Here is a 17,526-nt window from a genome sequence, read left to right as displayed (position 1 = left end):
TATAGGTGGCTTCATGGTCATTCCTACACTAGCACGGGTGGTCGTACCCTTTCAGCTATTCGGACGCTATTGGATGGGCTTGGACCATCTCAGTTTATATGGCAGCCATACTCTTCTGATGTCATTTCTGAGCTTCCTGCATATTGTTTCACTGGTGAGCGTATTTGGCGCTACTGCGGGCCTTTGATTTGTATTTTCATAGTCGAGCTTCATTGCCCTGATAGAGTTGCTAGACAGTTTGGGCTCGTGCAGACTATCCCAGTTGATGTTGTTTACTCGGAGGCAGAGCATAGTACAAACTTGAGGGGCAATGACAAAATCAGATGGATTCAGAAATATGCAGCTAGCACATCTATCTGGGCGCATCGTTTGGATCATTTGTTTGTTGGAGATGCGATTGTTGCCGAGAGTTCAGTGCCTGAGTACCATCCTTGGTATTTGGAGAGGACTGTTAGATTCATTTCACGTGTTGGTGCATTTAATCATCGCATTGTAAGTTTTCTTCTTGTACATTTAATTTATAGAATAAGTTGTTTTGCTTATCGTAGTTTCATCACAAATGCTTTAGTAGTTTATTTATTTCATACAACAATCTTGTAACATGTGTATCTTTTCTTTGTTTGTTTATTCAGGATCTTATGTTCAGGCACATATCTGAGCGGACACAGGATGTTTTTCCTGATGTTTCTCGTTATGCTGACCAGTGTTGTGATTTTGTCAGAGCCTACACATTACATGGTTTTGATGAGATGCCCGTGGAGGTTCGTAGAGCTAGGCAGTTGGAGGAGAGGCAGCAACCGACCCGTCGAGGTAGACGCGGCGGTGGACGAGCTGCTGGTGGTAGGCGAGCTAGGGTTTTGGTTGACGAAGACCCTGTTGTTGCAGAGCTTGGAGCTGATGGTATTCCATTACATTCTGATTCTCATGATGTGCCCGAGTCATCTACTCATGATCGTACTGATCCTATGGCTACGGATCTTGGCGATGATCGGGATCCTCCTGTACGTGATTCTATTGCTCATACTATTTCTGTTCATGTGCCGGGATCATCTACTCACGTCCAGCATGATTCTCAGATTCCGGATAGGTATACATATGTTCCTCCTTTTGATCTTGGATTGACTCCTACTCCCGAGCATCCTCGTACCAAGGACCCTTCCACGGAGCAGCGTCGTACCGAGGACCCTTCCACTGAGCAGCCACCTTCTCTGCATCATTCTCATAGGCCTACTGAGCATGTATCTATGGATTTCTCCATTCCATCATTCAGTCTCCATGTAACACCTACACCTCCTACTGATCTTGATGCCGGTACGGATTTCACTTCTTCACAGAGTACCCAGGACCAGAGTTCCCAGGACCGTCCCGGGAAGTATGGTCATTTCTACACTTCCCAGGGTAAACGGCGTTCAAAGAGAACTGCTAATCCTCCAAACTGTGGAACAGATGGGCATAAGTGCGCGAAGAAATGAGGGTAAGCTTAACTTTAAGCTCTTAAGTGTGTGTGTTTAATTGTGTATGTTTAGAATGCATCTTAATTGTAAATTTAAGTGTTGAATTGTGTGTTACTTGTCAAATGTATTTCCTAAATTTATACTGTATATTTAAAAAAAAATCATTTTTATGCAGATGATGAAGTAGATTGTGGATTATTGGCATTGATGATGGAGTCGCTTGTGATTATTATCTATATTTTTAGGATTTTACTTTTGGAATCTTGTAAAAAATAGTATTGGAGATATTTTGTTGTTTATTATGATTCAAACTTTTTAATTATTTGTATTTGTTTTTTTAATTGTTCATATTTTTTGGTGTTTATTTTGTTTGTGTTAGAAATAATGTTATTTATTTATTAGTCTTTTTATTTTACATTTTAAGTAGTATTAGAAATAAATATTGAACATGTTATTATATAACTGTTAAAATGAATAGGGAAATATTTAGCAAAATTAAAAAAAAGGAACAAGGAAATGAAAGAAAACGGCAGATAAAACAACGTTTTGGTAAAGAAAACGGAAGTTCGTGTTCCGTTTTATATAATTTACATTATTTACATATAAAACGGATGTTCGTGTTCCGTTTTGATTGTTTAAAAAAAATATATATATAGTTTAACGGCAGTTCGTGTTCCATTTTGGTTGCTTTTAAAAACCACATATAACGGTTCTTCGTGTTCCATTCTACTTGTTTAACCAATAACGCGGGACGAAGTTCCGTTTTGTTTTATTATTGCAAATGTAACAGACGCACACAACTGTCTGCTGTGTCTCTCACTTTGCAAACACAAGTGTCTTCTGCTTCTTACTTTGCAAACCAAAAATTTGAATATCAAATAAAATTATATATATATATTTAATAAAATTCTTACAGATTTATTAATGGCTTCGGGTTCGGGATCTGGAGCACAATCAGTGACGGTGATTGCGTGGATATATACCGATGGTAATATACGAAAAACTCAATTAGAGGGTTACGTATATGATAAACCGGTTTCAAAGCAAGTAAGGCTCGATTCTAGTATGAATTTTAATAATTTGCGCGACGTATTGTTTTTGAAATTAAAAATTGATAGAAGTTTGTATGATTTTAAGTTGTGTTATCGATGGAAAAATTTCAATGATATGAAATTTGGTATTATTCCGGTTGATGATGATGATGATGTTGAGATGATGTTTGGAATTATTGTTTCGAATGGACCTCCTTTCTTTGTTGAAATTTATTTACAAAAAAATTCAACTTGTCCATTAATTGAAACAAGTACGAGAGTTGTGGAAACTAGTTCGAGAGTTTCCGAGAGGAGTGGTAGTAGGGGTTTTGATTGTCAAACTACTAGTAGTATGTATGTTGGTGGTGATACGGTTAGTAGTAGAAGTTTGGATGCTTATGATGTTGTTGATTCGGCTTTGATTACACGGGAGGAGACATTGGAGCCAATGGAGTTGAGGGAGGGGATGATATTCGACTCAAAAAAAGTGTTGATGCATACGGTTAGAGACTTTCATATCCGGAATCATCAAGAGATTAAGGTGGTTAGATCAAGTGATGTGTATTGGATTGTTGTTTGTAAGAATAAGGATAGTGGTTGTAAATGGAGTTTAAAAGCTAGGTTGCGGAAATCACTTGGAAAATTTCAAATTATGGAAACTTCGGGACCACACACATGTTTGCGCACCACCGTTACTCAAGACCATCCTAATTTGACATCTTATGATATTCTTGAACTAGTTAAGGATCAAATTGTTGTGGATCCCATGGTTAAGGAAAAAGTTTTGATGGCCACGGTGAAAAGCATTTTTGGTTACCAACCGGGAAGAAAGAAGATTAGAGATGCGAAAAAGCTAGCAATGGATGAAGAACATGGTTCTTGGGAAGGTTCATATGAGGATCTCCCCTTTTTGATGGAAGCGTTCCAATGTTTTAATGTGGGAACCAAGGTTGATTGGTTTTTTAAGGAGGATGAGATGGAAGATCGGGGGAGCTTAGAGGTATTCTATCTCTTTATACTAGTATCGCGTAGATTTTTAAATAATTTTCCATATTTATGTAATGTTTTTGTAGTTAACGAGTATATTATGTCTTATTTTGAACAGGAAGTGACATTCAAGAGACTCTTCTGGGCTTTCAAACCATGTATTGATGGATTTGAGCATTGTATGCCTGTCATACATATAGATGGGACTCACCTATACGGTCCATATTCGGGTGTACTATTGAGTGTTGTGGCAGTGGATGGGTTTAGTCATATTCTTCCAGTTGCATTTGCTATTGTCGAATCCGAGAATGTTTCTAGTTGGGGGTGGTTCATGGATAGATTGAGGAGGTTTGTGGCAGGTAGAAGACATGAGATTTGTGTAATTTCTGATAGACATGCTGGTATTATTGCTGCTATGCAACAGATAGGATGGTGCGAGCCCCTTGACCATCATAGGTTTTGCATTAGACACTTGGCTGCAAATTTTTGTACTGCACATAGGAGAAAGGGTTTGAAAAATAGGTTAGTTGAGTTGGCTTCTCAGGTGCAAGAGAAGAAGTTTGAATATTTATGGGAACAACTGTTGATTGTGGAGCCTAGGACGGCAGAATGGTTTGAGGATAAACCATTAAGTAAATGGTCTTTAGCATATGATGGAGGGAAGCGTTATGGCATGATGACCACTAACCATGCAGAAAGTTGGAACAATGCGATCCTTGATGCTAGAAAACTCCCGATTAGTTCATTGGTTAGAGCATTATTTTTTAAGACGGTTGAGTATTTTGATGAAAGGCGTTTGGAAATTGCAACTGAATTATCTAAAGGTCGATTGTTTACTAATCATGCAAGCAAGAGGTTGAGTCGGTCCATTGTGCGTGCTAGGGGTCATAGTGTTAAAGTTTATGATCGAAATTCATTGTTGTTTGAAGTAGTAACTAGAAAGGTTGACCAAAAGGGGGGGAATAAGCATACCGTTAGGATTCCCGAGTACTTGTGTTCTTGTGGGAAATGGCAAACGTATCGTATTCCATATTCTCATGTTATAGCATGTTGCGCACATTTGAAATTGAGTCATGAATCGTTGGTTGACGAAATCTATAGGTCAGACAATGCATCAATGGTTTACAATGGTGTTTTCGAACCCATTCCTAGCAAAGGAGATTCTCGTTGACCGACGGGTATTAATTTCCCAACCGTGATACATGACAAAGATGTTGAGAAAAAGAAAGGAAGAAGGAAGTCGACGAGATATCAAAATGCGATGGATTTTCAAGCACCCAAGGGAAAAAAATGAGTTATATTAGTGATTTGTTTAGTAACAATGTTTCCTAAAAAATTGTATTGACTTTGAAGAATTTTATTACTTATTTTAATGTATTCGTGTGTTTTTTTATTATCAATCTAATTTTATGTTTTAATTACATGAAATAGCAAGTTTTTATAATGTTTTGATGTATTTTAGTAAAAATTTTAAAAAAATGCCAGTAACTGCTGAAAATAACTGAAGCTACTGAAGTTCAACATGCAAAACGGTTCTTTATATAACGTTTTGATTAAAACGGCACATCGTGTTCCGTTTTGATACAAAAATATTTCACAAAAACGTTTCTTTAAACCACGTTTTACTTAACAGGAAAACGGTTTATTAACCTCCGTCTTAGTCTAAACGATTTAATAATAATTTTTTTAAAAAACCCAAAACGGCGGACGAAACCACGTTTTACTTAATTCTAACGGTTCACGAAGTTCCGTTTTAACTTTTTTTTAAAAAATGTCAAAACGGAAGACGAACTTCCGTTATGAAGTGACAATTTGGTCCATCTTTTCCGAAACCGACAATTTGGGCCATCTTCTATGTCAAAGTGACATATAAGGCCACCACCCTATTAAAACTCTGTCAAGAATATGAATACTGATAATAGGGTAGTTTTGCATTTAATCTCTTAAGTCTCAACCAACCCTCTGGAAGCTGTCCTCTTTCATCATCGAACCAAACCTTGTCTCCCCAATCACCATCACTGGTCTATATGTATGCTTACTTTGCTCACCTGAACGTTTATTTCTCTGTCCATTTGACAAATAGAGCGGACTAGTTATTAATATGAATATTTTTTGCAGGGAAAATATGTATGTTGGTTTAAGCATGGGCGGATCTTAGATACCGAGGATTCCTAATCAAATTTTACGTTTTTAACTATTAAAATATTTGAAAATATATATGATGGTGTCATAATAAAAATTCAAAAAATATAAGAATGTTTCTCCAAGATTTACTCGCAACCCCCTAAAAAATTCCTGGATCTGCAGCCGTTCAAATCACAACTTTTAGTGCAGACCGTATGCCGTTTATCTTAATCCATACAGTCATTGTTCGAATGCCAAAATTTTCATGCACGGCCTATCATTATTTATGTGCCGATTTGCTTGTTATATGGTTGAGCTTGGTTTGGGCTAAACATTACCTTCCAACCATGCTTAACTTGAACGTTTGGATGGGATTCACATGTTAATTAACTTCATTTTGCTTCAGTTGGGCTGCAAAATCTCATCACTCTACAACTTGTTTTCTGTTTAATGGGCTTTGTTATCCTTGTTTTCATATCTAAACATATGAGATATGCTCTGTGAATGCATTCTAGTAAAAAGATAATACTCACTCCGTCTTACTCAAATTGGCGTATTTCACTTTCCAAATTTAAATTAAATAGGTGTAATTTCACTTTCCAAAGTCAAATTGATCAAAATTTGAACTTCCCCCACTGATGATTACAATTTGACAAACAGGAATTTTTTTTTTAATTTTTTTTTAACTTGCTGATACTCTCTGGAGGTTGTTTTCAGATAAGACAGGTAATGACTTGAGCGAGCCATAGATCTGGGAGGTGGATCAAATGTTTTCTGGAAAATTAAATAACCCGTTTCGAATTTTAAGATTACTAATATTGTAATTTGATATGTTAACCTGTGCTCTTTCATCTCATCATCTGAGACATCATATTTAGTATTCAATCTTTTAAAATTGAGGCCTTGTTAAAGAATGCAGTCCTGTGGTTTACTAGCATAAAGTTTAGCAATAGAGCGCTTTTATACGTGCACGGAAATGTTTGTTTTATCACATAGAATTAAAAAAAGAAAAACAAAAACAGATTGTGCAGTTATGGATTCCTTGGCTGCATTAGTCATTCATAACTCTCTAAAGCTTACATCCTTCCTCTACGAGCTCGAGTTCCATTAGCTCTTCTTTGTCCCTGATATCTTCTCTTTTGAGGTAGAATATGTATAATCTTCGAAAGAGCTCGATCAACATGTTCGTAGTAATATCTTCTCCATCTCTTGTAAAAGAAAAGAGGCAGCACAACAATGCCTAAGCCAACAGAGAAACCGATTTCAGCTGATATCATTTCCCACTGAATCTTGTCACTGGAATCCTGTTCATACTTTGGCCCGGATGATGGTTTCCTTTCAGCTTCAACACAGGAAATGTTTAACGGATTCCCACATAATGCCTTATTTCCCATAAAAGATTCTTCTTCAAAGGTGTAAAACTGGGATGCGGTTGGAATTCTTCCAGTCAGTTGATTATATGACAAGTTCAAAAATGAAAGGAAATTCAGACTTGCAAGCTCCATGGGGATTGTTCCACCTAGCTTATTCACTGACAAGTCTAAGGCTTCAAGTTGTTTCAGATTTCCAAGTGATGCTGGAATTGAGTTTGTAAACACGTTGTGTGATAAGTTCAGAAGGCGGAGCCATTTGAGTTGTCCAAACATGTCTGGTATCTCTCCTTCAAGCCTGTTGTTCGAAATGTCAATAGTATTGAAGATCGTTAAAATCTTCACAAGCTCTATCTGTAGCCCTTTGACTGTAACTGTCACAGTATCCAAATAATTATCTGATGTAGAAAGGTAATCGACCTTTAGTTGTGCATCATTCTTGCCATCCATCATTCCTGTCCAATTGACAAACCAATTCTGAGGTACCTTGTCATTGAACTGATTAGAAGCTATGTCAATGATTTGAAGGTTTGGCCAATGATTTCTTGGCCCTGAACATAAAATGCTTCCATTAAAATTGTTGAATCGCAATACAAGGACACGTAAACTACTAGAGCTTTTCATGAAGCATGGAAAAGTACCACCAAGGTGATTGTTTCCCAAGTTCAGTACCTCTAACGTAGTGCAATTCGCAAGGGATGCTGGTATGTTTCCTTCCAACTGATTTGCATGAAGGTCTAAAGATTTTAAACCACAATCTTTCACAGATGTTCCAGAAATATTTCCAGTGAGATTGTTATTTCCTAGATTCAACACTTCTAGAACTTTGCCCTTGTGAAGTAAACATGAAGGTATCTTCCCACTAAATATATTGTTGGATAAATCAAGAACTGCAAGGTTGGCAGCATTGCATATGGACTCGGGGATGGTTCCCGTCAAGTTGTTTCTGGAAGCAGAAAAGAAGTATGCAGCGCTGATATTATATCCAATATCGGGAGGGATTGAAGAACTGAAATTGTTGGAAGAGTAATCCGCATATTCAGAGATATCAGGTGGTATTGGGATTTTCCCAGTCAAGTGGTTGGAGTGCAAGTCAAGGTAACTTAATTTAGGAAGAACATAAGGTTCCTGGAGACTTGTTAACAGGTTATGCGAAAGATTAACTGATGGGAAAGATCCTTGGCCTATATTCCAAATCCAATTTGGTATTTCTCCACCAATTTGATTGTCTGAAAGGTCCAAATATTGAAGCTCTGATTGATTTCTCAGATTAGGAAAGTCTTTAAGATTGCACGAAGCCAAAAATAACAGGTAGATACCGGGAAGTAGAGATGTGCTAGAATCATCGCTACTTGTTGTAATTGACAACCGGTTATGAGAAAGATCAAGAGAGTAGAGGTTTTCAAGTTTTTGAAATCTCTCGAGTTGAAGTGTTCCAGAAAGGTTGTTATAAGACAGAGACAGGGATTTTAGATTTTTGAGATCAAAAAAGGACGCCGGAATAGGTCCATTGAGCTTGTTGCTACTTAAAGTAAGTGTCTCCAACTGAGACGTTGAAGCACTAGAAAAATTATTCAGTTCACCATCAAAGTGATTGAAATGAAGCAAAAAATTCTGCAATAATGGGAAAGCAAACAAAGATGATGGAATGCTTCCATTGAACATATTGAAACTCAGATCAATATGTACAAGATTATCAAGGCCTTCAAAGTGAGTTGAGGGGATTGGACCAGATAACTGATTATTAGATAAATCTATGTATGTCAAGTTCTTGGATTTACCTAATGGTGGTATAATACCTGAAAATTTGTTGTACGCGAAGTTCAAACGAACAAGTTGAGTAAGGTTTGCCATTGATTGTGGGATTCTTCCACTAAAATTGCTTTGGCTTAAATCTATCTCATACAACCTGCCCATGTTACCAATTGACTCTGGCACTCCACCTGAAAAGTTAGTATTGTAGAGGAACAACTCTCGGAGGGATCCTTTTCGAGGAAATTCTGGCAGAGAACCCTTGAGAAGTTCATTGTACGACAATCGCAGAGTCTGAAGAGTCGGTATCTGCAAGATCCTTTGGGGAAACACTCCACTGAAATTACATGAATGAAGACTTAAAAAGGTCAAACTACTCAAGTTTGCAAAAGATTCTGGAAATGGGATATTCAGACTGTTGAAATCGAGTTTGATCACTGAAAGAAACTGAAGTTTGCCAAAAGAAGAATCTATAGGACCAGTAATCTGACAAGTTGTCAAGCTCAGGATTCTCAAATTAGGCAGTGAAGATGATATAGCTCGGGACCAATCAGATCCTTGGCTTGACATATCAACGGAATCAAGATAAAGTTCAGCAAGTTGTGTAAGATTCTGAACGATTATGCTCAACCTTGGCTTTTCTATCTTTAAGGAGTAAGAACTAGAGAGATCAAGAACAGCCAACTTTTTCATTCGCGAGAACACGTTCGGAACTTGACCGCTAAATGAATTTGACAAGTTCAGATACGCTAAACTGGTGAAATGTACCAATCCAGATGGGATTTGTGTATCATTAAAACTGTTTGAAGCCAAGTTCAACCTCTCGAGAAACTGAAGTCTGAATAAAGTGCTGGAACTGTTTATTTCACTAGTGATGCCCTCATTATCGAGGTCTAGACCAATAACACGGCCACTATTTTTCCTGCAAGTTACACCTCTCCAACTGCAGCAATCAATTGTAGTTCGATTCCATTGAACTAGCTTCGTCGATACCGAAGAATCAAACGTTAAACTCTGTTTTAGCTGAAGCAACAAGCGTCTTTGAGAGTCTAGACATTGGCCAGAAGCCAATACACATAACAAGCTGACTTGGACCAAAAGTGTCAATAGAAGGCATGAGAAATGTGTAGTTTTCATAGGATGCTTGCTTGATGTAAAACTGAAGTAACGAAAGCTAACTGAAATATTAGCACGAAATGAACTAATAAATGCACATGTGTGTGTATAAATATTTTATGAATCGTGGATGGGCATAGCAGCCAAACAACCGCGTCAGTCATAGGTCAAACACTTGAATTTGATATTAGATAATCTAATCGGAGCAGACTAGGTCAAAGATATGGCTATAAAATAGATTAAGAAGAAATCAACAGTGGCCAAAACGTGTTCAAGACTTTTGATTTTATAAAGTCAATCTATAAGATTATGAAGTAAAACAAATTCTATGAACTTCGTTAACTTTCAAATTATAAAGTGATATTCAATTTAACATGAAGCAATTAAGAAGTGACATGAAATTTAGGTGGTATCCCGAAATTTAAGAGATTTATTGAAATTAAAGAGAAGTGAAAATATACATTCTCTCCATGTATATGTGAGAGTTTTCAGAGTGTTTCTCTCATATCGATTGTAGATTGTGAGAGGCTGTTAAAACATTATGGTAACGGAGAACAATATTGATGAGCTGATGTCTGGGTTAGATATAATAAATGAAGAGAATGAAGAGTTAGTTTTGGATGAGGAGGTGGATGATTGCGAGAATAGATTTGAATTATGCCTGGTGGGGAAATTTCTCACGGAGAAAAATCTGAATGTACGTGCAATAAAGTCAAAGATGGCTGATATCTGGAAGCCTGCTATGGGGATAAACATTAAGATGTTGACGCCGGGTCTGTTTTTGTTTCAGTTTTATCACAAAGATGATATGCATTGGATGATGAGCAATGGTCCTTGGATTTTCGAAAATGCAACGCTTGTGACTACGTGATTCCAGCTGGGGGTGATCCAACGAAGGTGCCTCTTAATGAAGTTGAGTTTTGGATTCAGTTATACGACCTTCCTGGTGGATATATGGCAGAGTCAATAGGGAGGCAGCTGGGGAATTTCTTTGGGTCATTTGTAACGTATGATTTAAGTAATAATGCAAGTATATGGAGAGAATATATGCGCATCAAAATAAAGGTGGATGTGAGAGCTCCATTGAAAAGGAAGAAGAAGATATGTAAGAAAGATAAGTCTGAGTTTATTGTGAATTGTAAGTATGAGAAGCTTGGCGATTTCTGTTTTGTATGTGGTATGTTGACACATACAGAAAGATTTTGTAAGAAGAAATTTGAAGGAGGAACGGATGGGAGAACTCGTGAATGGGGAAGTTGGCTCCGTGCACCACCAAGGAGGCTGGCGGCGCAAGGGAGGAGTAAGTGGTTGCGTGATGAGGGTGATGCAAGTTGGGGCGGGAGAAACGGAAAGGAGGATAATCAGAGATTTCAAAATCAAGGCTTAGCAAGGAATACGGGAGTACAACAAAAAAATGGAACTGAGTTTGTTGGGGGAGCAAATTTTAAGGGATATACTAATAAAGATCTGAATATTAGTAATATTGGGGAGGGAAATAAATTTTCAAAAAATGTTAATGGGCTGGGTCAGGAGGAGTTGGATGGGCTTGAACTGGAAGAGAGGAAATGTAAAAGGATTGGGCTAAGTGAAAGAATGGATATTGAGGGAATTTCTAATACAACACAAATGGACTCTGCGCTTTCTAATGTTGATTGCACAGACTCCTCTCCTATTTTTTTGGCTACGCTTGCGAGGCAAGCTAGCCAGCCGCAATGAGTTGTTTAAGTTGGAACTGTAGGGGGTTGGGGAACCCTCGTACAGTTCGAGGTCTGAACGATCTTGTAAGAGATCGTAAACCCGATGTTCTGTTTTTAAGTGAAACAATTCTTGGTAGGATAGAAAGTTTACGTATGAAGCTTGGGTTTGCTCAGGGTTTTTCTGTTGATCGTATAGGCAGAAGTGGTGGTCTAGCTATTTTTTGGAAGAGTCATGTTGATTGTAGTATAACTGGGTATTCACAAAATCACATCGATATTATTTTTAATGAGAATAATGTAGCTAGTTGGAGACTTACGTTCTATTATGGTTATCCAAAACGTTCAAGGCGTAGAGAAGCGTGGAATATGATCTGTAGATTAGCAAAGATTTCTAATATCCCATGGTGCATAATGGGTGACTTTAATGATCTTCTGTATAGTGCAGATAAAAAAGGAAATCATCCACATCCTGTGGCTCTTATGGAGGGTTTTCGAAATGCTTTGGAGGAAAGTTTGTTGACAGAATTGGAGTTAAGTGGCGGGTCTTATACGTGGGAGAAAAGTAGGGGAACTGATGACTGGGTTCAAGAACGATTGGACAGGGCGTTTGCTACGATGCAATGGTGGTCAAAATTTCCCTTATGTAAGTTAAGTGTCGTTTCGACATCTGTCTCAGACCATGATCTGATTCAACTTGATTTACTCGAAGTTTCAATTCCTAAAAGAGCTTTTAGATTCAAATTCGAGAACACATGGCTTAAGGAGCCGAGTTTTATCAAGGATGTTGTTGGGCATTGGGAGAACATTTCGCCTTCTCACTTGTTGTCTAAGCTTATGTCTGTGTCGAGATATATGGAGAAGTGGAGGCGGAATTTTTTTAACAAGTTTAAGGAGAAAGTAAAGCATCAGAAGACACTTATGGATTCTCTAAAGGATAATACTGATGACTATAATGTGCGACAATTTCTGGTGGAAAGAGATAAGTTAAATGAGATTCTGTTATATGAGGAGATTTTTGGAAACAGAGAGCAAAGTTATTTTGGCTTAAAGAAGGAGATGAAAATACGAAGTTCTTTCATGTGTATGCATCTGCAAGAAAGAAGACTAATCGCATTAGTTTTCTAATGACAGACGAAGGCAATCGAGTGGAAAAGGCAGATGAGATGGGTGGTGTAATTCTCAAATATTTTAGTGAGGTTTTTGCTGCTCCTGGAAGGATACGTTCGAATGTGGATGTTGCTAGTCCGAGAATGGTATCTTATGAGCAGAATATGAGACTAACGGAGGAGGTGTCATTGGAGGAATTTACAACAGTTGTTCATCAAATGCATCCTGACAAAGCATCCGGTCCCGACGGATTGAATCCAGCATTTTATCAGAACTTTTGGAAGGTTATGGGAAAAGAGGTGTTTGACTGCTGTAAAGATTGGCTAAGAGGTAATTCTTTTCCTGCTGATCTTAATCATACAAATGTGGTTTTGGTCTCGAAGAAAGAAAATGCGTGTTATATGAAGGATTTGCGTACAATAGCTCTATGTAATATTTTATATAAGATTGTGGCTAAAGTGTTAGCGAACAGGTTGAAAGAAGTTTTGCCAGGTCTTATTTCAGAAAAGCAATCAGCGTTTGTTCCGGGTAGAAGTATTACAGACAACGTCGTAGTAGCTTTTGAGATTGTTAATCATCTGAAAAGGATTACGGGGGTAAGGATGGTGAAGTTGCTCTAAAATTGGATATAAGCAAAGCTTATGATAGGGAGGATTGGAGATATTTGAAGAGTAGAATGCAATCTCTTGGTTTTTGCAGTAAGTGGATAGATTGGATAATGAGGTGCGTAACTACGGTGTCTTATGACGGTTGTTATAATGGTCTGACTGTAGGCCCTATAACTCCTAAGAGAGGTCTCCGTCAAGGAGATCCTCTATCACCATACTTATTCTTATTATGTGTAGAAGGTTTGTCCAACTTGTTAGATAATGCATCTGAGGAAAAGAGGATTCATGGATGTAGAATCAGTCAAACTGCACCGGAGGTGTCCCATCTTTTGTTTGCTGATGACAGCTTTTTATTTTTTAAAGCTTCTTATGAGGAAGTTATTCGTGTTAAAGGCATTCTGGAGATGTATGCAGAGATGTCAGGCCAAGCTATTAACTACCAGAAGTCAGGGGTGATGTACACTTCTAATGTGAGATTGGATAAGCAATTGCAACTCTCTTTGGTACTAGGTGTTCATAATGACATCTATAATAGTCATTACCTAGGTTTGCCTTCATTGGTTGGGAGGTCGAAAAAACAGTTGTTTGGCTATTTAAAGGAAAGGGTTTATAAACGAGTTCAAGGTTGGAAGGCTAAACCCATCTCTAGAGCGGGAAAATCACTTCTTATTAAGAATGTGGCTCAGTCAGTTCCATCATACTGCATGTCATGCTTTTTATTACCTAAAACGCTTTCACAAGAGATTGAACGCCTTTTCAATGGTTACTGGTGGAATTCGGGATCAAACCAGAGTAAAGGTGTAAAATGGTTGGGATGGGAGGGTATGAGTATGTCGAAAAGTCGAGGAGGATTGGGGTTTAAAAGCCTGTATGGTTTTAATGTAGCATTGTTAGGAAAACATATTTGGAGATGCATTGAGCAGCCTGATATGTGGGTGTCCCGAGTGTTGAAGGCTAGATATTTCCAAGATGCTCACATTTTAGATGTTGTAAAGGGTCAAGGAGGCAGTTTCATATGGGCAGGCCTGTGGCAAACAAAAGAAATTTTAAAAGGTGGATTCAGGGTGGTAGGCGATAGGCAAAGCATCGTGGAAACTAAAGATCCTTGGCTGGCGTTAAAGAAGGATTTCAAGGTGGAGAATCTTCAACGATATGAAGGAAGAGGAGAAACTGTGTCTGAGTTATTTCATTCAGGTACTAAAGTCTGGGACTCAGAAAAGGTGCATAAGATGTTCAACATAGAGAATGCAAAAGCTATTATGGCAACGTTTGTGCCTCAACGATTAGTTGGTGATAGAATAGTGTGGTCAAACTCGATTGATGGAATATATAATGTGAAGACTGGTTACCACTTTTGGCATGATCAATTTGTTGGAGACTCGCATTGTACTCGATCTGCAGGCTGGAACAAGATGTGGAGATTGCCTTTACCTCATAAAATAAATATTTTCTTGTGGCAGTTTTGTCGTAATAATATACCTGTTAGGAATTGCCTTCGACATAAAGGGGTCCCTGTCCCTATTATATGTCCCATGTGCAATAGCGATGTTGAGCATCTTCTTCATGTATTCTTTGACTGTAACTTTGCAAAAAGCTGTTGGCATGTTGTTGGTCTGGAGTATGATATGGCGAAGGTATTTTCTGCTCCAGAATGACTGTTGAATAGGTTGGAAATATCAAGCCAGGCAGAAGCAGTTAAAATTGCTACGGTCTTATGGGGGATATGGTTTTGGCGAAATAAGAGAGTTTGGGAAGGAACAGTGATTAACCCAGCAATAGCAATGGAGATGAGCTGCAGGAATATGCAGGAATAGAGGAAGGCTAAGGAGAGGTCAAAGAGTGCAACTGGGGTGAGTAATGGGATTAGTCAGCGTAGTATGCATAAATGGAGACCGCCAGAGCAAGGTACGTGGAAAGTAAATGTTGGTGCTTCAGTGTTTCCTCAAGCTGAGCACTTCACAGTAGGCATGGTGATTCGTGATTATACTGGAGCGTTTGTGGAGGCTAAAGTACTAGCTTTGCCATGTCCTGCAACGGTTCTTGAGGCTGAAAGCATTGAGGTTAAAGAGGCTCTAACTTGGGTTATGCAGCGTGGCTATAGTAAGGTAATTCTGGAAACTGATTCTTTGCTTACAGTCAAGGCGTTGTCGAGCAGCAACAAATATCTCTTGGAGGTCGGTCATGTGATTGAGCAATATAGGTTGCTGTTGAATGAGGCTCCTGGTTTTTTAGTTAGTCATATCCGTAAGCAAGGTAACAAGGTAGCTCATGTTTTAGCTAGAAAACCTTGTGTAACCAATTGCTTTCATGTTTTTACATCTCCTCCTACTGATATGTTGGAGACCTTATTGAATGATTCTTCCAATGAATGATAAAGTATTTAGTTTTAAAAAAAAGACTTTTGATTTTAAAGTAACTACTAGTTGCTAACCAGTAAATTAAAAATAATAATATCATATTATTATTTACATAAAATTAAAACTCATAATCCGTGCAAAATATAGATTTAAATATAATAGATAAAATGTTGTTAAAATATATAGTTAAAAAAATCGAAATTAAGTGTAACTTTAAAATTTCACCGTATAATTATAGTTATACATGCACCTAATTATTTACTTATACAAATCTGACATATTAACTTACTAATACGATTATTTTAAAGTAAACTAACGCTTGGATATTCAGCAACAAATAAAAATTGAATGAAAATAAAATTTATAGAGAGTAAAAGTTAATTTTTGTCAGTTGAGATTTTATGACATAAAATTTTAAAAATAGTTGTATATTTTTTTAGTGAGTACCAAGATTTGGGACCTAAACATGGTTTCACTCATAGATAGTTGATAGTTGATGACCCGTGCGAAACACGGGCCAAGACTAAAAATATCGAATTAATATTTGTAGAGAATTATTCATAATCCATGCGAAACACGAATTAAAAGTAATATATTAATATCAAATATTAAATTGGTACTTATAAAAAATAGTTATGTGGTTAAAAAGAATCGAATCAGTTATGAAATTTTCCACTATAATTCTAATTTTGCATTGTTTTACTTGATATAGAAATCTAACATATTAGTTTTATTTTTGTGAAACGAATTGTATCTCTATCTTACGAAACAAATATTTGTTCTTTAGATAATTTAATATTATTTAATATTATTTAATAATTATCTTATAATTAGCCTTTTCCAGATAGTTTATTTAATATTACCTAATTATCGATAAAAATTAATTTACAAATTAAAAGTAAATAAATGTTATTAAACTTAATTTAGTATTACTTAATATAATCTAAATACATCCCATAAATTTGTTATTGTTAAAATATATTTTTTAATTTAAAGTAAATAAGCGTTGTGATGAACAGTAATAGATACGATCTTTAAATCAATAATTTTCAGTTTAAAAGTTAATAAATGTTACTAAAGTTATTTGCTATTACTTAATTATTTTCAAAATAATATTATCCAATTTAAATGTAAACTAACTAATAGACAATACGTGCTAATAGTTTACTTTGTAGTTAGTAGTTTTTCAAAATAAAAGTAAATATATATTATTTTACTTAATTTAACGTAACTTAATAAATTTTTAATATAATTTATAAATAAATAAAGTTTAAAGAGAATATAAGTCAGTCCGTGTTAGTAATTTACTTAATAGTTTGTAAAGAAAATAAAATTTACAAAAAATAGAAGTTGATTTGTGTTAAGAACAAAGTTTATAGAGAATAGAAGTCAACTTATGTCAGGTTGGTACTTTTAACACCAAATTATATATAGTTTCGCTTATTAATAAAGAACTAGCTTTACAACCTGTGTGATGCACGGGTCTTCATTAATATTTTTATATTATTTAAAATTATAATATATCTTTTTGGATCATTATCTTATTAGTATATTTATAAATAATAATATAAATATTTGTTGTTGACAGTATTTGAACTTGAATCTTGGGTAGGGTATAGATAATAATATAAATTTTTGTTGTTGGTGGGCTTCGAAAAGGGAAGTTTCAGTATTGTATAAATAATACTATAAATATTTGTTGCTGGCGAGATTCGAACCTGAGAGTTTGAGTAGTGTATATTCTTTTAGTATTTGAATCTAACGGTCATGATCACTTGATTAAAAAGATCCGACGGTTATAAATTGGGATAACCAAACCAACCAAAAAAAAGACATACCGACCAAAGAAGGCATACCAAATTATACCTCATTCCGGTTATTATAATATAGTATAGATTTAAAATTATAATATATTTTTTTGGA

General features: G+C 36.4%; 4 protein-coding genes across 4 annotated transcripts; 3 read left to right on the top strand and 1 right to left on the bottom strand.

Annotated features, from left to right (window-relative positions):
- Nucleotides 1-2,378: 2,378 nt before the first annotated feature.
- LOC141690478 (uncharacterized) lies at nt 2,379-4,643 on the top strand. The gene is made up of 2 exons (XM_074495275.1): nt 2,379-3,485; nt 3,591-4,643. The coding sequence occupies exons 1-2, from the start codon at nt 2,379-2,381 to the stop codon at nt 4,641-4,643; spliced, it is 2,160 nt and encodes a 719-aa protein (XP_074351376.1).
- Nucleotides 4,644-6,538: 1,895 nt separating this feature from the next.
- LOC141707491 (receptor-like protein 7) lies at nt 6,539-9,928 on the bottom strand. Its single transcript, XM_074510686.1, has one exon. It carries the CDS (start codon nt 9,853-9,855, stop codon nt 6,673-6,675), a length of 3,183 nt encoding a protein of 1,060 aa, XP_074366787.1. The 5' UTR covers nt 9,856-9,928; the 3' UTR covers nt 6,539-6,672.
- Nucleotides 9,929-11,546: 1,618 nt separating this feature from the next.
- On the top strand, nt 11,547-12,656 carry LOC141690472 (uncharacterized). The gene has a single exon (XM_074495270.1). It carries the CDS (start codon nt 11,547-11,549, stop codon nt 12,654-12,656), a length of 1,110 nt encoding a protein of 369 aa, XP_074351371.1.
- Nucleotides 12,657-15,123: 2,467 nt separating this feature from the next.
- Nucleotides 15,124-15,618, top strand: LOC141690460 (uncharacterized). The gene has a single exon (XM_074495257.1). It carries the CDS (start codon nt 15,124-15,126, stop codon nt 15,616-15,618), a length of 495 nt encoding a protein of 164 aa, XP_074351358.1.
- Nucleotides 15,619-17,526: the final 1,908 nt, after the last annotated feature.

This window comes from Apium graveolens, chromosome 2 (genome assembly GCF_009905375.1).
Source record: "Apium graveolens cultivar Ventura chromosome 2, ASM990537v1, whole genome shotgun sequence".
NCBI classification, from domain to species: Eukaryota; Viridiplantae; Streptophyta; class Magnoliopsida; order Apiales; family Apiaceae; genus Apium; species Apium graveolens.
The sequence above is the reverse complement of the archived record's forward strand: the minus strand, read 5'-3'. Positions and strand labels throughout refer to the sequence as shown.